The sequence below is a fragment of the Myodes glareolus genome, chromosome 1 (assembly GCF_982192425.1).
Source record: "Myodes glareolus chromosome 1, mMyoGla1.1, whole genome shotgun sequence".
NCBI lineage: Eukaryota > Metazoa > Chordata > Mammalia > Rodentia > Cricetidae > Myodes > Myodes glareolus.
In genome coordinates this window covers 135,481,914-135,501,411 of record NC_142026.1, presented here as the reverse complement: position 1 = coordinate 135,501,411, position 19,498 = coordinate 135,481,914, and the positions used below count along the sequence as shown (strand labels likewise).

General features: G+C 46.2%; 1 protein-coding gene across 2 annotated transcripts in view; it reads left to right on the top strand.

Moving 5' to 3' along the window:
- The first annotated feature begins 2,712 nt into the window (after positions 1–2,712).
- Positions 2,713–19,498, top strand: part of Plg (plasminogen) — a 41,613-nt gene continuing 24,827 nt past the window's right edge. Inside the window, exons 1-7 of one of the 2 annotated variants that reach the window (XM_048420773.3) lie at positions 2,713–2,871; positions 6,217–6,352; positions 8,810–8,916; positions 12,876–12,990; positions 14,679–14,818; positions 16,197–16,317; positions 17,873–17,991. In XM_048420773.3, coding sequence (XP_048276730.3) covers positions 2,823–2,871; positions 6,217–6,352; positions 8,810–8,916; positions 12,876–12,990; positions 14,679–14,818; positions 16,197–16,317; positions 17,873–17,991 — 787 coding nt within the window. In that variant the 5' untranslated portion in view covers positions 2,713–2,822. The remainder of the gene's footprint in view (positions 2,872–6,216; positions 6,353–8,809; positions 8,917–12,875; positions 12,991–14,678; positions 14,819–16,196; positions 16,318–17,872; positions 17,992–19,498) is intronic. The other variant, XM_048420775.3, reaches the window with a different exon arrangement.

Below are 19,498 nucleotides of genomic sequence, written 5' to 3'. Positions count from 1 at the left end.
TCTGAAATGTTCAGGTGAAAGCTCTGTCCCAAGCCCCCTCCCCTCCCCCATCTTTCTCCAAACCCTGCTGCAGCTCAGAAAGCACAACAAACGATGACCCCTCCCCAGAGATGCTCAAGACCCCTCCCACAGGGCATTTAAACTGCCGCCCCAGAAAATAGACATGTGGTTTTGTGATCTGCCTTTCCCGTCTCCTCTCTGGGGGTCTAGTAAGCCATCCGGGAGCATCGTATCTATTAAACCTGGGCTTTTCCTAGTTTGGTTTGATTTGGTCTGATTTGGATTGTTGTGTTGGTGGAGAGGTTTATCGGGGTACAGAAACTTTTCAGGGACTATAACCTTCAAGGCCTGTCCCACAGCAGCCCACTGGCACAAGCTAAGCCCCTCCTCCAAAAGATCCTACAAACTCCCAAAACAGCATCACCAGGTGCAGATTAGTGTTTAAATTCATGAGCCTGTAGGGACATATCATATTCAAACCTTTAATGTCACTGAAATAAAAAGCCAAAACAACATGTATGTTTGTGGGCATACACGTTTGATAACATTCTTATGGTGATTGGTGGAGGAGGAGGAAGGCTTAAAATCAGACTTTATAAGTGGAAAGCAATGCTCCCTGGTACACACATCAATGCCAATATTTATTAGTGAAGTCTGGTTTTATTTTCACCAAAGTACGTTGGACAGAAAAAAAAACCCTGCTTGTTACTGACTTTTGAAACTGCCAACAGGTTCACGGAAGCAGGGATGAGGTCAGTATTGAGCATGAGAGGAGGAGAAAGCTGGCTGACAGAAATGCAGGGCCTGCTCACACTCAGGTGTTCCCCGTTGGTGACACACCCCGGGGAGGTGGGAACAACCATCTATCCCCATAGGGCACACATGATAGACCAGAGAAAACACTTCCAAGTGAACCTAGCAGACAACCGATGGATTTACAAAGGTTGCTTTATAGGAACATGGGTAATGGCAGTTGCATCGCCGCCGCAAGTGATCTAGAGCGCTCCCCTAATTGCAGGCTGCTCCGCTGAGGAGAATCTCCCATGCTCAAGCTTCTGCTTGTATAAAACTGAGGGAGGGCCTTGTGGGTCTTGACTGAGACTCCTAAGTTTGTCAGCTTCCTGAGTCTTATGAACCTCCTTCCTCCCTTGAGGAGAAGCAGTACACAGCACGACATCATGTGCTATCTCTCCCGCTTCTTGCTTTCTTCTCTCTCTCTCTCTCTCTCTCTCTCTCTCTCTCTCTCTCTCACACACACACACACACACACACGCACACAAGGTTTAGTCTTATGGGGTTCTGTAGAAGGTTCTAGCATCCTGAGGCATCCTGGTCCTGCACTAATTGTCTGAGAAGGATTTTGTAGGCAGGAAAGAGCAGTACCTGCCTCTTGTCCTTACCTCTCACTGGAATGGAAGTCAGTTCATTTCAAAGTATTTTCAAACCCTAAACCACAAGTTTTAAAGCAGTCTAGTCAAGACAGGAAAGAAGAGATTCTAGAGTTACAGTTGAGATTACCAGAGCCTCACACACACACACACACACACACACACACACACACACACCTGTGGCCCTAGCACTCAGGCAACAGAGACAGGGGGGTCGCTGTGAGTTCCAGGCTAGCCTGGGCTACACTAGGAAGCTGTTTCAAGACAAGAACAAATGAACAAAAAGACGCTCTTGCAACTGAATCCCACCTCCTTCACTTCATGCCATGGGGCGTTACCATGGTGCTGTGAGTTCAGATGGAGGAAGGGCTACATTGGGAGGGATAATGAAAGGAGTGGAAGTGAGAGATGATTTCAAAATATTTATGTGTTGTGTGTGTGTGTGTGCGTGTGCATGTGCGTGTGCGTGTGTGTCCTCAAAAGCCTGGAAAAGGCCATTAGAGCCCCTGGGAGCTGGAGATGCAGGTGCTTGTGAACTGTCTCATGTGGGTGCTGGGGACTGAACTCAGGTCCTCTGGAGCAGCAGGAAATGCTCCTAATCGCTGAGCCATCTCTCCAGCCCGCAAACTGATTTCAATTCTGCACAGCAGGTTAGTGCTGACTCTCTGCGGTACAGTTCTTGCCTGGCATTCTGAGTCTCATGCTACCGTCCAGTCAAGGAATCAGACGCGCCAGGACAAGTTACATAGTACTTAAATTTGAAAGGAGTGGGAATATGGCAGCTTTGTGAAAATAATATAGATTAATCAATCAATTAAGTCAACAGCAGGGCTGGGATAGAGGTGAGGGATTGCCAACACAAAACCAACTGCTACTCACAACATAAAAACTGAAAAAACAAGCTCATACGTATTTTGTAATACATGCGTTGAGACATCACAAGCTACCCCGGGCCCTAACTGGAAAGCCAGAACAGTGTCCAGGTAATTGCTGGGAAGGTCAGGTGAGGCTGGGATGGACCACTTGGCAGAGTCTGGCATACGGAAGGCACTCAGCAAACATAAGCTATTTTCACGATTTCCTTTGTGGACCCCAAAACAAGGAAACTGAAGAAGAGGGTAGGAAATGGGAGGAACTGGGAAACACGGCGTCTATGCGAGGAGGGAAGGAAGAGACAGTCATACAGTGAAGAGGAGCGGAGTGGGGGAGTCGCCACTTTCGCTTCCTGTAGCATCTACTGCGGACTCCACACTCAAACATTTTGTAAGCTCCTATTCGAGGTAATGTTTGCTCCTCTGCCTACGGCGGCGGGGGCCTCAGAGAATCATTAACCCCATTGGACTATCTCACTTGTGGGTGCCTTTGGCCCCCTTTAAATCAACATTTGGGACTGGAACACAGTTTTCCAGGTGCTGTCCGCTAGTCCCAACCAGAATGGGCCGTAAGGAAGTAGTCCTTCTACTTCTCTTGTGTCTGAAATCAGGTAAGGGTTGATGCATGGTTTCGTTTCAACTTAAAAAAGGAAAATCTAGGCATATATTAAAAATAGATTTGCTATGACTTTACGTGCAATTCCTTTAATTGAGCTATCGGGTTTATGGCTCAGACTGAGGAGCTTGACATAGACACTCAGTCTCCCTGTGAGGACCGTTACAGTGGGGACATATCGGCACATGCGAGGTCCTCAATCCCTGGGCGGTAGCAGTGGTTAGCCTCTCGGCCTAGCTTGCAGTGTGACTGATGAAAAGAGCTTTTGTTGAGCTGTCCTAGTGCCCCTGGGATTTTCTGGTTGGTTTAAGAAAGGCTTTGCATAGGTGCATATCTGTCTCCACGAGTCACGTGGATCCGTTCTAAAATGACAAATAATACGGTAATTGAACAAATACCTATTTAGAGATTAGGATGTGCTAGACACATGTGTGCTTTTGAGTGTGCTCCTGTGTGTGTACGTGTGTGTGTCTGTGGTCTGTGTGTATACTCATACTAGCTTACAGAGCTGATGGCAGAGGCGGGTAGCATGTTTTCCTCATTATGTAGATGAAGGAATCTAGACTTAGGAAAATCATGACTATGGCCCATGCCAGATCAAGAAAGTAATAAACTTGGATTTAAATTAGTGCTTTCCAAGAAGGAATCTAGTGTTCTTTATTTTTCAGCTTTGTTTAAAAGCTTTTAAAAATTCTCATTCTAAACACAGTCATTTGTTTTCTAGAAGTGGTTCACATGCTATCGAATGCATTCGGTTCAGGAATGTTCATAGGTGTTCAACTACCACAATAGAAGTTAGAGTGTTTTCATCGCCCCCACACAGAGACTCTGCTCGCCTCAACGTGCCAGTCCTAAGCCCCGTTCATCTGGCTTTCTGTCTTCATGGATTTGCTACCTGGGACATTTCATATCAAAGCAACTATATTTCATGCAAGCCTTCTTCATGCTGACACTGTCAAGGGGCTTGAGAATTAATCTGTAGGTCATCAAAGTTTTATAAGTTGCTCTTTATGCTTAAATACATTTGAATTTAGTGGAAACCACTTAGAGACAGGAAAAATCCAGAGGTGTGTGTGTGTGTGTTGTGTTTGTCTGACTGTCTGATTCTTTCTTCTCCTTCCTCCCTCCCTCCCTCCCTCTCTCTCTCTCTCTCTCTCTCTCTCTCTCTCTCTCTCTCTGTGTGTGTGTGTGTGTGTGTCTGTCTGTCTGTCTTCTCCCTCCTATCTCTGTGTGTGTGTCTTTGTGTGCATGTATGTGTGTGTAATTATCCCACTTCAGCTCATAGAACTAGGATTGGGAACATTGTGAGCTCAGGGCTCACTCCCAAGGGCTAGACCTAACTTCTCTGCAGCAAGTTAGCATCTATCTCAGCCAACCGAGGCAGGATTCTTTTGTTAGCTCTTTTTGCAAGTATTGGCTCTCATTTCCTGTGGAAATGACTCGACTCTCATTTTCTTATTGTACTAAATGGCCTGGGAGAGTAAATATCAAAATGAACAAAAAAATTTCCACAGCTGTGTACCAAATACTGGGATTTTTTTGGGGGGGGGGGGCTTGGGAGGATAAAGTCATATTATGTAGCCCTGGCCAGTTTGGAACTCGCTCTGTAGATGAGGTTAGGTTTCAACTCTCAGAGGCCTACCTCTGCCTCCCTAGTACTGGGATTAAAGGTATCAGCCAGAAAGCTCAGCTAAGATTTATTTTACACACACAGTTACACGCACACAGTGACAGAAATGTGCTCTTCACTTTGATGGTATAACACACATCTACACTTAGGCTGTAGCACAAATAAGTTTTCCTACTAAAAGATTTGTTTAAAGTTTTCATTTCAATGCACTATATTAAACCTTATTTCTATGTGAGCCTTGGAGGTAAAGACTTGGAGAGAAATTTTAAGTAATAAAGAAAAAATCTCAACCCTCCTTGGGGGACAGGTCTCTGGGACATCAGCTTCTTGGGTGGGTCTCAGCAACTGCACCATGAAATGAAGCCAGACACGAAGCTGATGACCTAGAGACCTCTCTCCTCTCCGTTGGTGTCTGAAACCTACCTTGCACACTCCCCAACACCCTTTGCACGGGTGAAGAGTGACTGTGTGTCTTCCAGAACACACAGAGCTCTTCTCAAAATGAAGAGTCTGCGCTAGAACACAACACAGGCCTAAATGCCCCTGTCTCCGTCACCTCTTAACACCTAACTCAAGTGCTTTGACAATTTAAAACGCGCCAGCCATCCTTCCGCTCTTTAGTCAGCCTTCCAGTTTGGAGCACCGAGGAGGGATGAGGCCACCGAGGAGGGAAAGGGAGACTTCAAAGATGAGTCTGGATTCGTCAGTTGTCTTCTCAAGTTTTCCCACTTTCAGTTCTGGTCACTCTTTAACCTGCTGCATCCGGCATTGGTCCCCTCAGGAGGTCAAGGTTGCCATGTTGCCTAATTCCATGAAGACTTTGCTGTGTTCACTAACCTCTTTGTACTCTCACCCTTATGGAAATCCTGAATATTTACATGGAAAGAATGGCAGCCGGGGCGCAGGTCTGGGCAGAGTTGTCTAAGCTTAAGTCAGCACCTTAGCCCAGGGGACACTAGACAGCTGTGACCAGCCTCTGGGGTGACAAGAGGGAAGACACCAACTTCACCTCAGACCGCATTTCACACAAAAAACAAAGGCAGGCCACCATGGAAGCACACGCTTGCAATCCAGCACTTGGGAGGCTGAAACAGGAGGATTGCCTTGAGTTCTGGGCCAGCTAGGGCTGGCTATACAGAAAGACTGTTTCAAAGAAAAAAGTGAAGCCCAGTGTTTGTCCTAGGCTCTCCTTTTTTTTTTTTTTAATTTAACTTCCTCTGAAATGATAGATACTTTCACTAAGGAAAAAAAGCCTATCTTATCGGAAAGCATATATCACTGGCCATCAGGCAGTGGCTTCCCCATCCCAGTCTCACTCTGGGAAGACCAAATAAGAACCAAATTGCCACTGCTGGCATCCTACTGACTTATCACAGGGTAAACAATGGTGATCCATATTGTTTACTCTTTATTTCAAGCTTCATATTCATAAAGTAATAGAGAGGTGGTTCCATGTGCCTCATTTACTAATCTGTCAGTCCAGCTGTATTTTCAATACATTGCAATCTACTGGAATAAAGATAAATTATTATTGTTATTTTATTATTATAATTAATTTAATTTAAATAATAAATTAAATAAGCCACAAGACATGCACGTGCATGTGCTTGTAACACACACACACACACACACACACACACAACAGCCATGAACATAAACAACATTGTCATCTGATTTACTCAGCTTTCTTCTTTTAACTTTTCCTTTTAGGCCAAGGGGACTCCCAGGATGAGTATGTAAGCACACAAGGGGCTTCACTGTTCAGCCTCATCAAGAAGCAGGTAGGGGCAGGAAGCATAGAGGAATGCACAGCTAAATGCGAAGAGGAAACAGAGTTCGTTTGCAGGTACCAGCGCCGCCATTGTCTCAAGCCTGCCTCTGGCTGTCCGTGAGGAAAATCAATGTATCCGTCTGTTTATTAACAAAAGCAGAATTCAGGAGAGAAAGGGGGGCTGGCGAGGTGGTTCAACGGGCAAAAGCCTTTGTCCCCATACCCTAAGGACTGGAGTTTCAGCCCTAGAGCCCACATAAAGGTGGAAAGGGAGCCACAACGTTGTTCCCTGCCCTCCACATACATGCTGCGGTACAAACAGGCCTGTGCTCACACACTACACACACACACTAACAATAGTTTAAAAAAATCAAAATTAAATTGAAGGAAATTTCAAAACAAAACCAAAGAAATGGGGAAGGGTGGAGAGATGGCTCGGTTGTTAAGAGCCCTGAGTGTTCCTCCAGAGGACCCGGGTTCAATTCCCAGCATCCATATGGCAGTTAATAACTGTCTGTAATTCCAGTTTCAGGGGATCTGACACCTTCACACCAATGTACATAAAATCAAGTTAATTTTTTTTTAATGAGAAGGGAATTTATAGGTTTGGAGTTTGCTTATGACATCCAAGACTCACAGTATAGGTCTTATTAAGAGGTTTTTTTGTTTGTTTGTTTGTTTGTTTTTGTTTGGTTTTTTGAGACAGGGTTTCTCTGTAGCTTTGGAGCCTGTCCTGGAACTATCTCTTGTAGACTAGGCTGGCCTTGAACTCACAGAGATCCACCTGCCTCTGCCTCCTGAGTGCTGGGATTAAAGGCGAGCGCCACCATCATCCGACTTTATTAAGGTTTATTAGTGGTCCATTAAAAAAGAAATCATTGAGGAGACACTGGAGAGATAGATCAGTAAAATGCTTTCCTTGCAAACATAAGGACCTGGGTTTGATTCCCAGCGCCGTGTAAAAGCAATAGGAAGTGACTGTCGTCTTAGAACGGGGGAGACAGAAAGAAGCAGAGCCATGCAGCTCATTGGCCACCCAGTCTAGCTAATGGGGGAGCTCCAGGGTCAGCGAGAGACCCTGCACAGACAGAGAGAGCTGGAGCAGGACACATGATGCTGACATCTGGTCTTCACAGAGGGTGGTATGTGTGTGTGTGTGTGAGGGGGGTGGACAGGAAGAATGAGAATACAGAAACAGGTCAGAGGAGCAAAAAACATACATGCACAATCTGGTGGGTCCTTTTGTATTTATGCAATAATCCAAGGAAACACTAATCATGTTAAAAGAATAAGACAGGTATTGCTTAGTGCAGAATCAATGTGTGTTCTGTAGAGGTTCAGAGGAAAACGCCGAGAAGCTGAGAGAGTTGAGATAGCGTCATCAGGGAGAAGAGGGAGGAGAGTTAGGCTTTGGGGAGAGGGATTTTGACAAGGCTGCAGAAGGGTGGAGAGGCACTCCAGGCTGGGAGAGACATAGTGCCAGCCTGTGAGAGAATTGTAAGACCAGTTTGATTCAAGCAAAGCCTTTAGGGAGGGGATCAGGCTGAAAGATGGCCACCTTTGCGCTGAATGCCAATGGAAGATGGCTGCCTTTGGTATTGATTGCCAAGCTGAGCCTCAAAGGCAGAATCACATGGGGACAAGATGAAGGAAGTTTTGGCTGTTTTCTGGGGTTGTACCAGCATTTCCAAGACCGGGCAATTAATAAAAGAAAGGAGTGTGTCAAATGCATAGTTCTGGAGGCCAGAAATTAAGGCCAGGCAGGTGTAGCCAGCAAGGGTCTGGTGGTGAGTGGGGACATGGTAGGAAAAGGAAGAGAGAGAGCAGGTAGAGGCAATGCTGAGGGCAGGGGCCGCTGAGTTTAAAAGATGGCAGCAAGCCTATGATGGCAGTCCTTATGACCAGGAGGATCGAGTCATCCCTTCAGGAACTGTTAGTTCTTCTTAACTCCCTCAGCACCTAAAGGCCACACCACCTCTCAGCACTGTTACAGTGGAGACCAAACATCACTCTGAACTTGGCTGGGGACAAACCATGGGAGAGGTCGGGGAAGGGTGGGGGACAGAGAACGGGGGAGCTGCAGAAGTCCCATAGGCAGACCTGCTCAGGAGAGGGTTCAACACAGAATCATTTCTTCCCAACACAAAATGTATACCTGTCACTAGGGAAAGAAAGCAAAGGAGTCAGATGGGGTGGCATATTCCTGGGGTAGGAGAATTGAAAGTTGGAGGCTGGCCTGGGCCGTAGCAGGAATAGCAGGCCCATTAGGTACTCCATCTTAGAAAGAAAGGAAGGGAGAACGGACAGGGAGAAAGACGTGGAGGAAGAGCACAGTTGAAACAGATTGCCAAGGGCGAGCATGAGTTTAAGATCACAGGAGCAGCTGTCATGCTGGCATCCTTAGCCTTAGGACTGCACTGTACAGACGCAGTGACAAAACCACCCAGAGGTGACCATTCTGAGCTCCGGGGTCCAGCAAGAGACACACTCATTAGTGTCCTCTTTGGTAATTAACGCACCCATCGCCTGCAGGTCATTCCAATACCATAGCAAAGAGCAGCAATGTGTGATCATGGCCGAGAACAGCAGGACCTCCCCCATCATCCGGATGAGAGACGTCATCTTATTCGAAAAGAGAGGTATGGCCACGTCCCTCCTTCCCCTCCCTTTTTCTCACACCAGGGAGTGTCACAGAGACACTGAGGTAAGACTGTGCCCTTGGGCTCCCACTTTTGAATTAACCCTGGCACACTGGGCACTGACAGTTTCAGTTCTCAGTAACATCTAGGCATCGACAAGCCTTCTTACTTCTATTTGACTTTCTACGTCTTCTGTCCAGGAGCTGTATTTTCCTCACTTTCTTTAAATTTTGAAGATGCATAAGATGTGTGATTTCTTTTCCAGTTTCCTTTACAACAAACCAGGATTCCCATGGCTTAGAGCCGGGGGTGGCCTGGACTCCTTTTTAAGAAGACACAGTATTATAAAATGGATATGGCTATTTCATTTGTGCCATTTAAAAAACTTCTGCTATACTCTCCCACTGGCTGGGTAGCACAATAAGATCACTGACAGAAAACATTTAATTCTCCAAATGTTTTGTATCGGGAGTGCTGAAAAGCATGAGAGAGATCTGATTTCCTGGGCTTTTTAATACCGTTTCACATTACAAAACCACAAAGGTAACCTCTTCCTTTAGGTTAGGGCTATTTCCCCAATCAATCCACCTTCTTACACCTGACGAGATGTTTCCCTGGTATTCCCTTCCTTGCCTCTCTGTTTTTCAAAAATTTATTTCTTTTACATGCAATGGTGCATTGCTTCCATGTATGCCTGTGTGAGGATGCCAGATCCCCTGGAGCTGGAGTTACAGACAGTTGTGAGCTGCCATGTGGGTGCTGGAAAATGAATTGAGGTCGTCTGGAAGAATAAACAGTGCTCTTAACCACAGAGCCATCTCTCCAGCCCCAGCCTCTGGGTATCTTGAGATTCAGGAGTCACCTAAATCTAAATCTCACCAAGTGAAGCATTTAGCTTTTACATAATGAAAGGATCTATTGGCTTGCCCACCATTGCCTGGATTTTTATAAAGAAGGACGAAGTAAGATTCTTTCTACGAACTGCTAAGACTTAAATATGACACTTGTCAATGGTTAACCAGGAGTAACACAAGGGTTGAATTGCAAGGCTGAAGTCTGAAGTTTGAAGGCTGGTGTTGCTTGTTTTCAGTGGGTCAAAAGGTTATATCCACCATGCTGGGAACAAACAAGGGAGGAGCAACGTCAGAGGCAATCACTCTTGGTTCCTGGTTCCTCGACTCTGAATCTGGACTGGTTGCTAATTTATCAGCCAGGATTTTGCTAGGATCCATCACTGTCTGGTGACATTACACCAGCTGCGTTGGCACCGTCTCCACTGCCACATCTAGAACCAAGCCACCTTGTGTCTGGCTAGTGCCTCTGCAGTCACTGATCCTCTGGTTGTAGCTGTGTATGTGACTGCTATGAGATGGACCATCCTGGCTTCAAGCCATTCCCAGTATAATTTTATATATTATAGAGTACATTGTAATAATTCAAGGAGCGGGGAGAGAGGTCTAATCAGAGTTCTTACAATTGCATCTCTTCAAACATACAATAATTCCTTTGGGTTGGGAAACTTTAAATTTTTCCCTTTTAGCTCTTTTTAATATATAGTAAAACTGTTTTAAGGCATATTCACCCTGCTGTGATAGGGTGAGTGCTGTTTTTCAAAGCCTCTCCCAGCTCCTGGCCTCCCTTGCTCATCACTTCAAGTTTATACCTTTGATGTGTAGGGTACCACTCCTGCCATAAAGCATACCCAGAAAGCCACAGTGCCCCTCTTGTTCACAGTGTTGGTTTATTAGAAATGCTTCCTGAGGGTCAATGAACCAGAGAGTAGGCCTTAGTGGGGAATCTTAGTGGCACAAATACACTGGGAACATTATTGTGTGTCTTTACTGAAAATCCAAGCTGGCTTGTGATGTAGAGCGGAGACCTTTCACTTGGGATGTAGGGCCCACTAGGGGCCCTCTGCAGTGGGCTCCAGGGTGTCATATCCAACATTGCTCTCCTGGTCTTGGCAATCTTGGTAACACACTGATTCTGCAATGCCTTTAGGTTTTTATGACTTCCCCTCTCAAGCTCACTGTAGTCAGTTATATGAGTGTTGTCCTCATGAACCCTGACAGCAATTTTAAAATGATTCAACTCCCTTACATTTTTAAGAGCATTTCATTTGGGGCTGAGGAAATGGCTCAGTCTGTAAAATGCCCATAGGCGAAGCCGAAGGACTTGAGTTCAGATCTCCAGAACGTGTATAAAATGCTGGCAGTGTGTGTGCCTGTAACCCTGGTACCAGTGGGGAGGCAGAGACAGGCCCATTAACCAACTAGTCTAACCAAATCAGTGAGCTTCAGGTCCACTGGGAAAATCTGGCAGAGAGGGATCACGGCACCTGCTGTCAACCTCTGGCTTCCAAGTGCACCCACAAATCCATGCGAACCCCCATTTCATTCTAACACACACATACAATGCACATACAACACAAACACACATAAAAAAGTATTCAACTGGCTGGTCATGGAGGCACTTGCCTTTAGTCTCATGGCTCAGGAGGCAGAAGCAGGGGGCATCTTTGTGACTTCAAGGCCAGCCTGGTCTACAGGGAGAGGTCCAGGCTAATCCCAATGATACATAGGGAAACCCTGTCACAAACAAACAAACAAACAAAAAAAGGTATTTAACTTGTTTTAAAAAATGAAATATGAGCACTGTTCTTTCCATATTCATGTCTCAGTTTTAATTATAATAAAGCATCACCAAATGGGATAATTGAACATTACATACAAACAATGCCTGGGACACCAAACAATGTTTGTTGGGAAAGAAGTAGGTACATGCTAGCAAGGGTCACCTAGGGGGCCGGTCCATCACTTGAGATCCACAGTAGCATTTGACCGTTTTAGAGACAGAATGTCACCCACTGGACGGCTGACGATTTGGGTAAATAGAGGCTGGCTGGGAGTGTTTAATCATAAAAATTTCGATTGCCCTAGCCTGCACTTTTTATATTGAGAGTTGTAAAAAAATACAAAGCACACAGACTGGTTGGACTCTCTTGGGCTCTGAATAACCTGCTTTTCTCTTCCCTGCCTGAAAACCCTTCTCTCTCTGTTGCTCAGTCTCATCACTCTGCCCCCTCACACAATGCTGGGACGTTAGCTTATTTCAGACTGCTTTCTAGTTCTCTTTGTCCCCAGCCCAGCTCCATTAGGAGAGTGACCTGTGCTTGTACTGCGTCCTCCTGTAGTTCAGTCCTGGCACAGATTAGGTACAGAGGGCCCAAGGAAAGAACTTTGGAATAAACCTATCTGTTCTAGTTTCATTCTGATGCTGTGATAAAACCCTCTGACTGGAAGCAATTTAGGGCAGCCAAGGGGTTATTTGGACTCACAGTGAAGTCTAGGTCATAGTCCATCACTGAGGGGAGGTCAAGGCAGGAACTCAAGCAGCTGGTCACATCACCCCCATAGTCAAGAGCAGAGACAATGTGTTCATCGTTGCTTCCCTGCTGCTTTTGCTCAGTCATCTCTCTCCACTCTCACAGAGTACAGGGACAAACCCACTGGCATCTTTACCTTCAGGCTAGGTCTTCCCACCTCATTTAACTCAATTAAGAAACCCTCACATGGGCTGGAGAGATGGTTCAGTGGTTAAGAGCACTGGCTACTCTTCCAGAAGACCCAGATTCAATTCCCAACACCCACATGGTATCTCATAACTGTCTGTAACTCCAGTTCCAGGGGACCTGATGCCCTCACAACCATGTACATAAAATTAAATGTTATTAAAAAATATCCGGCCACAGACGCACCCCCAGGCCAATCTGATCTAGACGCTCTTCCCAGAAGGTTCTAGGTGTGTCAAGGCAACAGTCAAATCTCTCAACCAACGTCAAACAGCATTTTCAGAGTAGGAAGACAGGGCTTGGTTAGAGGTTTTTCCCATGGTGGGACTATGCCAGGCAAAGGTTGTTTGTTTGCACTTTGAACCACTGTGTGCGGGGTCTCTTTCAGTTTATCTGTCGGAATGTAAGACTGGCATCGGGAAGAACTATAGGGGAACCATGTCCAAGACGAAGAATGGGGTTACCTGTCAAAAGTGGAGCGCCACATCCCCCCACGTCCCCAAGTAAGCCCTTTCCACTTTCCATACCCTGCTCTTTGATGCTGGTACTCACCGATGTGTTTAGAATGATTCCATTGCTCCTAAACCAAACCTGAATGCTGAGCGTGAGCAGAGAACCTTTGGATGCAGAACAGCTGCACTATTCACAGCCCTAAAGCAGAAAAGGATTGCTTTCTATTTGTCTTGTCCGACAACACCCCAGAAGTCCTGACCCAGAAGGGGGCATGTTAAAGACTGTACAGCTGAATTGGAGGCTGTTATTGTTTTCATTCTGTTGCCGTGTTAAAAAAAGAATTATTGTGGCAAAAAAGTAACTCTTGGGGGAAGGGGTTTTATTTTAGATGACAATTACAGATTGTCATCATTCGAGTCCATCATTATGGGGAAGACATAGCAGCAAAAGCTTGACAGTGGTAGTCACATCACATCCACAATCATGAACAGAGAAACAAATGCATGCAGGCTTATTGGTGCTCAGCTCCCCCTCTGTCCTTAGACAGCCCAGGATCTCCTGCCTAAGGAATAACACTGCCCATGGTGGACTCAATCTTCCCACGTCAATCAATGTAATAAGACAATACCCTCACAGGCGCACACACAGTTATCTAGAGATTTTCCTCTTTGAGACCCTTTTATCCTGGTTAATCTAGCTCATGTGAAGTCGACAAACCAGCTATCATAGAGGCCGAGTATCAGAAAATGATGTGTGTTTAGAGAGAGATGTGTTTCAGTCAAACACCAATTTAGAGCTTGCATAATACGCCCATCTCAATGTGACGCCCAACGAAGATATAAAACATGAAAACAAATAGAAAGTTTGCAGCTTGTTTATTATTTTAGGGCCATTCTATTTGTGTTCCCCCAGTGTAGCTTTAGGTGGTGTTAAGTTCTCTGTGATGACTCCAGGGGCCAGAGTCACAGTCCGGGCTCACTTATGAGGCAGCTGAGCTTCTCCCCAGGTAGGACTTCCCCCAAACAGGTACACGGAGGAACCAGAAGTCAAGCTTGCTTCTTTAAAGTGCAGGTTCTTGCCTGTTTTACCTAGCTGTCTTTGCAGTCACTCTCTCCAGGACAGACGATGGGCTCAGCTTTCCCCCACCCGTTCACCAAGGATGCATTTCAGAGAAAATCTGGTCTGTGTGATCTGACAATGGACTTCCCGGTCTCCACCTGGCCCTGGCTGGCTAGGCACGCCTAGACACCACCCGTGCCTGTTTCACCACACTTGGTTTTCCCAGCAGTAACATGGGGGTAATGACCCCTTTGGAGCTGGTTATTTTCAGTTAGGGCAAGTGTAGGGACAGAATGTAGAAGCGGGGTTCAGTGGAACGGCAGGGGCAGAGTTCACACAAACAAAAGGGCAATCGTTGCCATGGTTGCATGGGGAGGAGGACGAGCAGAGAAAGACCAGGTTTGAAATGAGCCAAGGATTCCACATTTGGGGCCTCGGAGTTCTGCTGCCTGCTTGGTACACATGCTTTGGCTGGACTTCTGAGAGTTAGCTGGCCATAGAGCAATGGCGGTGAGCTGAGCTGCTTGACCCAAGCATCCCACCCACAGAGAAACAGAGATGTGATAACCAACAGCTAAAAGACATTCAGATGGCTCAACTGAGCCCCTAGGTAGGAAGCACAGCGCCCCCTGCCTTGCTCTTTAGGACTCAGGCCCCACATTCCATTGCTACCCTGCAGTATTTCCCCCAACACACACCCCAATGATGGACTGGAGGAGAATTACTGCAGGAATCCTGACAGCGATGTCAAGGGACCCTGGTGCTACACGACGGACCCAGTCAAAAGATATGACTACTGTGACATCCCTGAATGTGAAGGTAGGTGTGGCTCTAGACAACCTCTTCCTACCTGCTTGTCACCTGGTCTCTGCTATCCAGCCATTACCCACATAGACATCATTAAAAAGAAAAATGGATTCATGTTTTATGTTACAAAACGTAGTAATGGACTCACCTCCTCTAAGGGAGCCCAGTTCGGATGTTAACCATCTTTATTAACATGTTATCTCAATGTGTGAGCATGTATAGCCAGATCCAAACTGTGGGGACAAATTCCTCTGGTTAAAACCTGCACACAGTATAAAACTCCAAACATGGTTTGAATTAAATAGCTAAATTAAAGTCATAAAAATCAATGAAATTCAAGCCCAGGGAGAGGACTGATTTAATGTGGGAGATCCTGGTGTTGAGTTTGAATTTAGGCGACACGCCTGTTTTTATGTCAGCTTGCTTGCCTTATAGAGGGTCTGTCAGTTCCACAGAGAACACCGAAGGTCAATGCTAAAACATTAAGGTACCAGACTGGAAAAACGTCATCTTTTCCTATTCTTCAGTGTGTCTATTAGAGCTAGAAAAAGAGCCAGGTGGGGTTGTGAGGCAATGCGGGCATGCTTCAGGTGCCAGCTCGCTTGTCTCATTACTTTATCTATATGGACAGAGGAGCCCCTGTATTTGGATATGGATGGTCACAGGCCATTTGGCCTTGAAATCCCATGAACATGTGCTTTTTATATCAGTTTCACGGCTGTTTTTTTAATGACCCCATAAAATTCCAGTTCTGTGTTATTCCTCCACACCATGGGATTTTAACAAATTCAAGTCAAAGTCTAAGTCTTTAAAGAAATTAGAGAGCAAAAAAGAGAAACACGACAACACCCAAGCCACCCCCATCAGTCATGTTTCTCAGCAACACACGGACACTTGGGGGATTGAGGTGAGTGGAGGTATCCTCCAGTGAGGTTGCTCGGGACAAACAAAAAAAAATCCAGCAGAAAAATTCCAAGATTGTTCCTATATATTGTCAGTCATCAAGTGATGAAAATAAATTCATAGAATTTTAAAAGACTATTCTAGAAATGATGTCCACTACTTAAAAATTAAAATGGAGACTATACAGGCTTCTGAGAACATGTGTCTTCCCCATGGGTGCCTCCAAGTTCAAGGACGTGTAGGGTAGTTTCTGAATTTGTCCATGGTCACCATAGTTAAGGCAGCACAGACCCAAATAGCCTAAAAATACCTCCTCAGAAAGAGAACAAAGCGCTGACTATGTCAGAACAGTCCAAGTCTTTTATCGGAAGTCAGGTCTGGATGGATGGCAGGAAGCGGGGTGACTTCTCTAGAGGGATCCCAGCCTGTGCTCTGCTGGGCTTCACCTCTGTTTCTTCCTTTCTCTCTCCCCTCCTTCACCACACAGAAGAATGTATGCACTGCAGCGGGGAAAAGTATGAGGGGAAGATCTCCAAGACCATGTCTGGACTCAACTGCCAGGACTGGGACTCGCAGAGCCCACACGCCCATGGGTATATCCCTGCCAAGTAAGTCTGCAGCCAAGGCGGAGCTCTTTAGACACGCGCCGCTCTTCTGCTATGTCTGCTTGCTTCAGGAACTGAAGGCTAGGTGACTGAGATCCAAGCTGGCATCCTCCCTCATTGGCTGCATAGGAAGTGCATCTTCTTGTTACTCTCACATGGTTCAAGGGGCATCATGGGTGCTTCTTAGAAATGCAGCATCCCAGGCCCTAAGAATAAAATTTGGATTATAACCAAATCCACAGCCAATTTGTGTTTCTGCTAAGACTGAGAAACACACTTAGCTTGTGTACGTCCCCTTTTCTCCCTTCCTTTCCTTTTTAACTCCAGTTACAGTGTAGACTTCCTGACTGTGTTCTATGGGTGAATGAATACCAAGAGCCTTGCAAATCCCTGGTATTTTATATGTATTTACACTGGGTCATTCACAACTTCTACCGAATTCTCACAGGTGACTATGAATTTAAGAAGAGTACTTGGGAGGGGGGGCCCCCCGTTTCAGAAAGCAATGATGGCTTTCAGAGTAAGCACTTGCAGGGATTCAAGCTGACGTTTTGCACAGGAAAACATTTCCCCATAGATGCCACTCTCTTTCCCCTCCCTCTATGATGGCCCCAGTGCCATTAATAAGGATTCTAAGACTCAAGGTAACGTGGCTGAGCCACAGCTGTCCCTGTGGAAGATGACATCAATAGGTTTCCGCATCTCTCATTCCATATAGCTTAAAATATGGTTCCTGCCATTGTCTTCCAAAGGCAAGCACAGTGGGGTCCTCAGAGTGTGACTGGGTCAAGCCATTTGTAGAAAACCAGAAGTGGGGGAATAAATTGACCATTGCTAGCTATTTTCTTTTTGTCCTAAGCTCTCAGTCCTAGAGAGGAACAAGGAACAGAGACAATCTTCTGGCTAGAGCCCTGGGTCCCTGCCAAGGAGGTGTCACTGGCCAGGTACTTGTAGGAACACAGCTCCCCAGCCTTGGATTCCCTAAGCTTCCTGTAGTGGGATGGGAGCCTGGTAGACCAGTAAGACCAGGCATCGACTTCTTGTCTGCACCATGTCACTGTCTTCAGACGGTGAGAACTTTGTTATTTGAAGAGGGCTATTATTTGTAGTAAATAACCAGAGCTTGCTTACTTCAAAATTCTGCATGGTTAGAAAGATGCAGTTTCTCACCCTCTTCTGTAAGTCTTACATGTGGAAACTTCTAGAACTACAGTTCTTGGAAGGCTGAGCCTTCTTTCTTCCTGCATTGTCAGCAGAGGACCACCTTCCTCTAATTGCAGGAATGGCTGCTAAATTGTTGCTCATTCTCAAAGATTCTCATGCATTAATGTTTATAATTGCGGTTTAAAAAATCCTTCATCCAGGCAGTGGTGATGCATGCCTTTAATCCCAGCACTTGGGAGGCAGAGGCAGGCAGATATCTGTGAGTTTGGGGCCAGCCTGGTCTACAAGATCTGGTTCCAGAACAGGTACCAATGCTACAGAAGAACCCTGTCTCAAAAAACAAAAACCAAACCCAACCAAACAAAAGAAAAAAAAATCTTTCTTGTCCACCCAGATTTCCAAGCAAGAACCTGAAGAAGAATTACTGTCGCAATCCTGATGGGGAGCCACGCCCCTGGTGTTTCACCACAGACCCCAACAAACGCTGGGAATACTGTGACATCCCCCGCTGCAGTAAGTTCACAGCCAGTGCACTGGGTGCACCCTACCTGCCCCTTTTGGGAAGTATGTTGGTGCTGAGTACAGGTCCCAGGGAGCAGTCCACAGATCTGCAGGATATTCTTGTCCCCTTTCATCCAATTTATTAGCTAGGTAGGTAGTTGATAAGAGGATCTATTTGTTGATTTTTCCCCAGCCAGAGACTTCTGCTTTTTGTCAACAGTATCAGCTATAGGAGCCCTGACAGATTGGACTCAACACCCACTTCAGTTTGTCCATTAAAGATGCAGGAGTAATAAAGAGAGATAAACAGACATAAGCAGAAAAAGGCGTAGTCAGTGTGGCCAACTGAGAAGTACAGATGAAGGGGTGTAGTGATGCTGAGTTCGTCTCTAAGCGGGGACAGGAGCTCTGAGACTTTCTGGAAGGGGAGAAACGAAGGATGGGCTTGGGGTCCACGCAGCTGATGGAGCAGGTGGTCTTGGTCATGGGTGGTCTGTTGATTGTTATCTCAGCTCTGCTCCTGCTGGAGAAGGCTGTTATCACCATCACTTGAGAGGAGCGGTCTGGTTCCCAGGAGGTGATGGTTCTCTGTGATGCAACCTCGTCATCATGGGTAGCTGCCCTCATTTAGGGATGATCTGTCCCTAGAGGTGTGGAGTTTTTAGGGGGTTTCACTCTGCCATGACCCAGAGGCTGATGAGATAGTTCTGTAGGTAAACTGCTTGTCCTGCAAGCCTGATGACCCGAGTTCAGTCTCTGGAACCCACATTAACAACAACAACTGAGCATAGCAGTGATTTATAATCCTAGTCCCGGGGAGGAGGAGGTAAGCAGAGGCTGGCGTAGACAAGCCAGTTCTTGGGTCTGCTGAGGCAGAGCAGATGTAGACAAGCCAGTGCCTGGATCTGCTGGCCAACTGGTACTTCCAAGTAAAAGACCTGTCTCAAAAAGCAAGTGAAATGTCTAGGGAGTGACAGTGGGGCCTGTCCTCTGGCTCCACATGCACCCATGTGAAGAGGTACACACACACACACACACACACACACAAAGCTGTTCATTCATCAGTCCAGTTATTCCTGAAATCCTAGGTGACTACAGAACCAAGTGAACCAGGAAGAGAGTTAAAGAGGCAAAAATAGAGGCAAAAGAACCACTTGGTGTTTGTTGGGTCAGCACCCTTCTTCACGAGCATGCTCAGAGGCAGGGGGGTGCCTCTGCCATTCCAGTCCTTCCCTGAGCTGAAGAGAGCCCGTCAGCAAAGCTCTCATGAACTTCATGACCAAATAGAGTTTCCCCCTAACTGTTGCTTTGCGAACACAGATGTCTGTGAGTAACTAGATGCTTCAGATGTCTGACTTGGAGGTGCTCAGGAGAAGCAGAGCTCATAACGACACATGGCGAAGCTGTGTCACACAACTCCTTCTTGGGTAATTGGAACACAGAGTCTGAAACTGTAGAAAGACCGTGAGCAAATGCGAGAGAAGATTCTCGGGGATGGCCTCTCTCCTCTTCTCAGGCA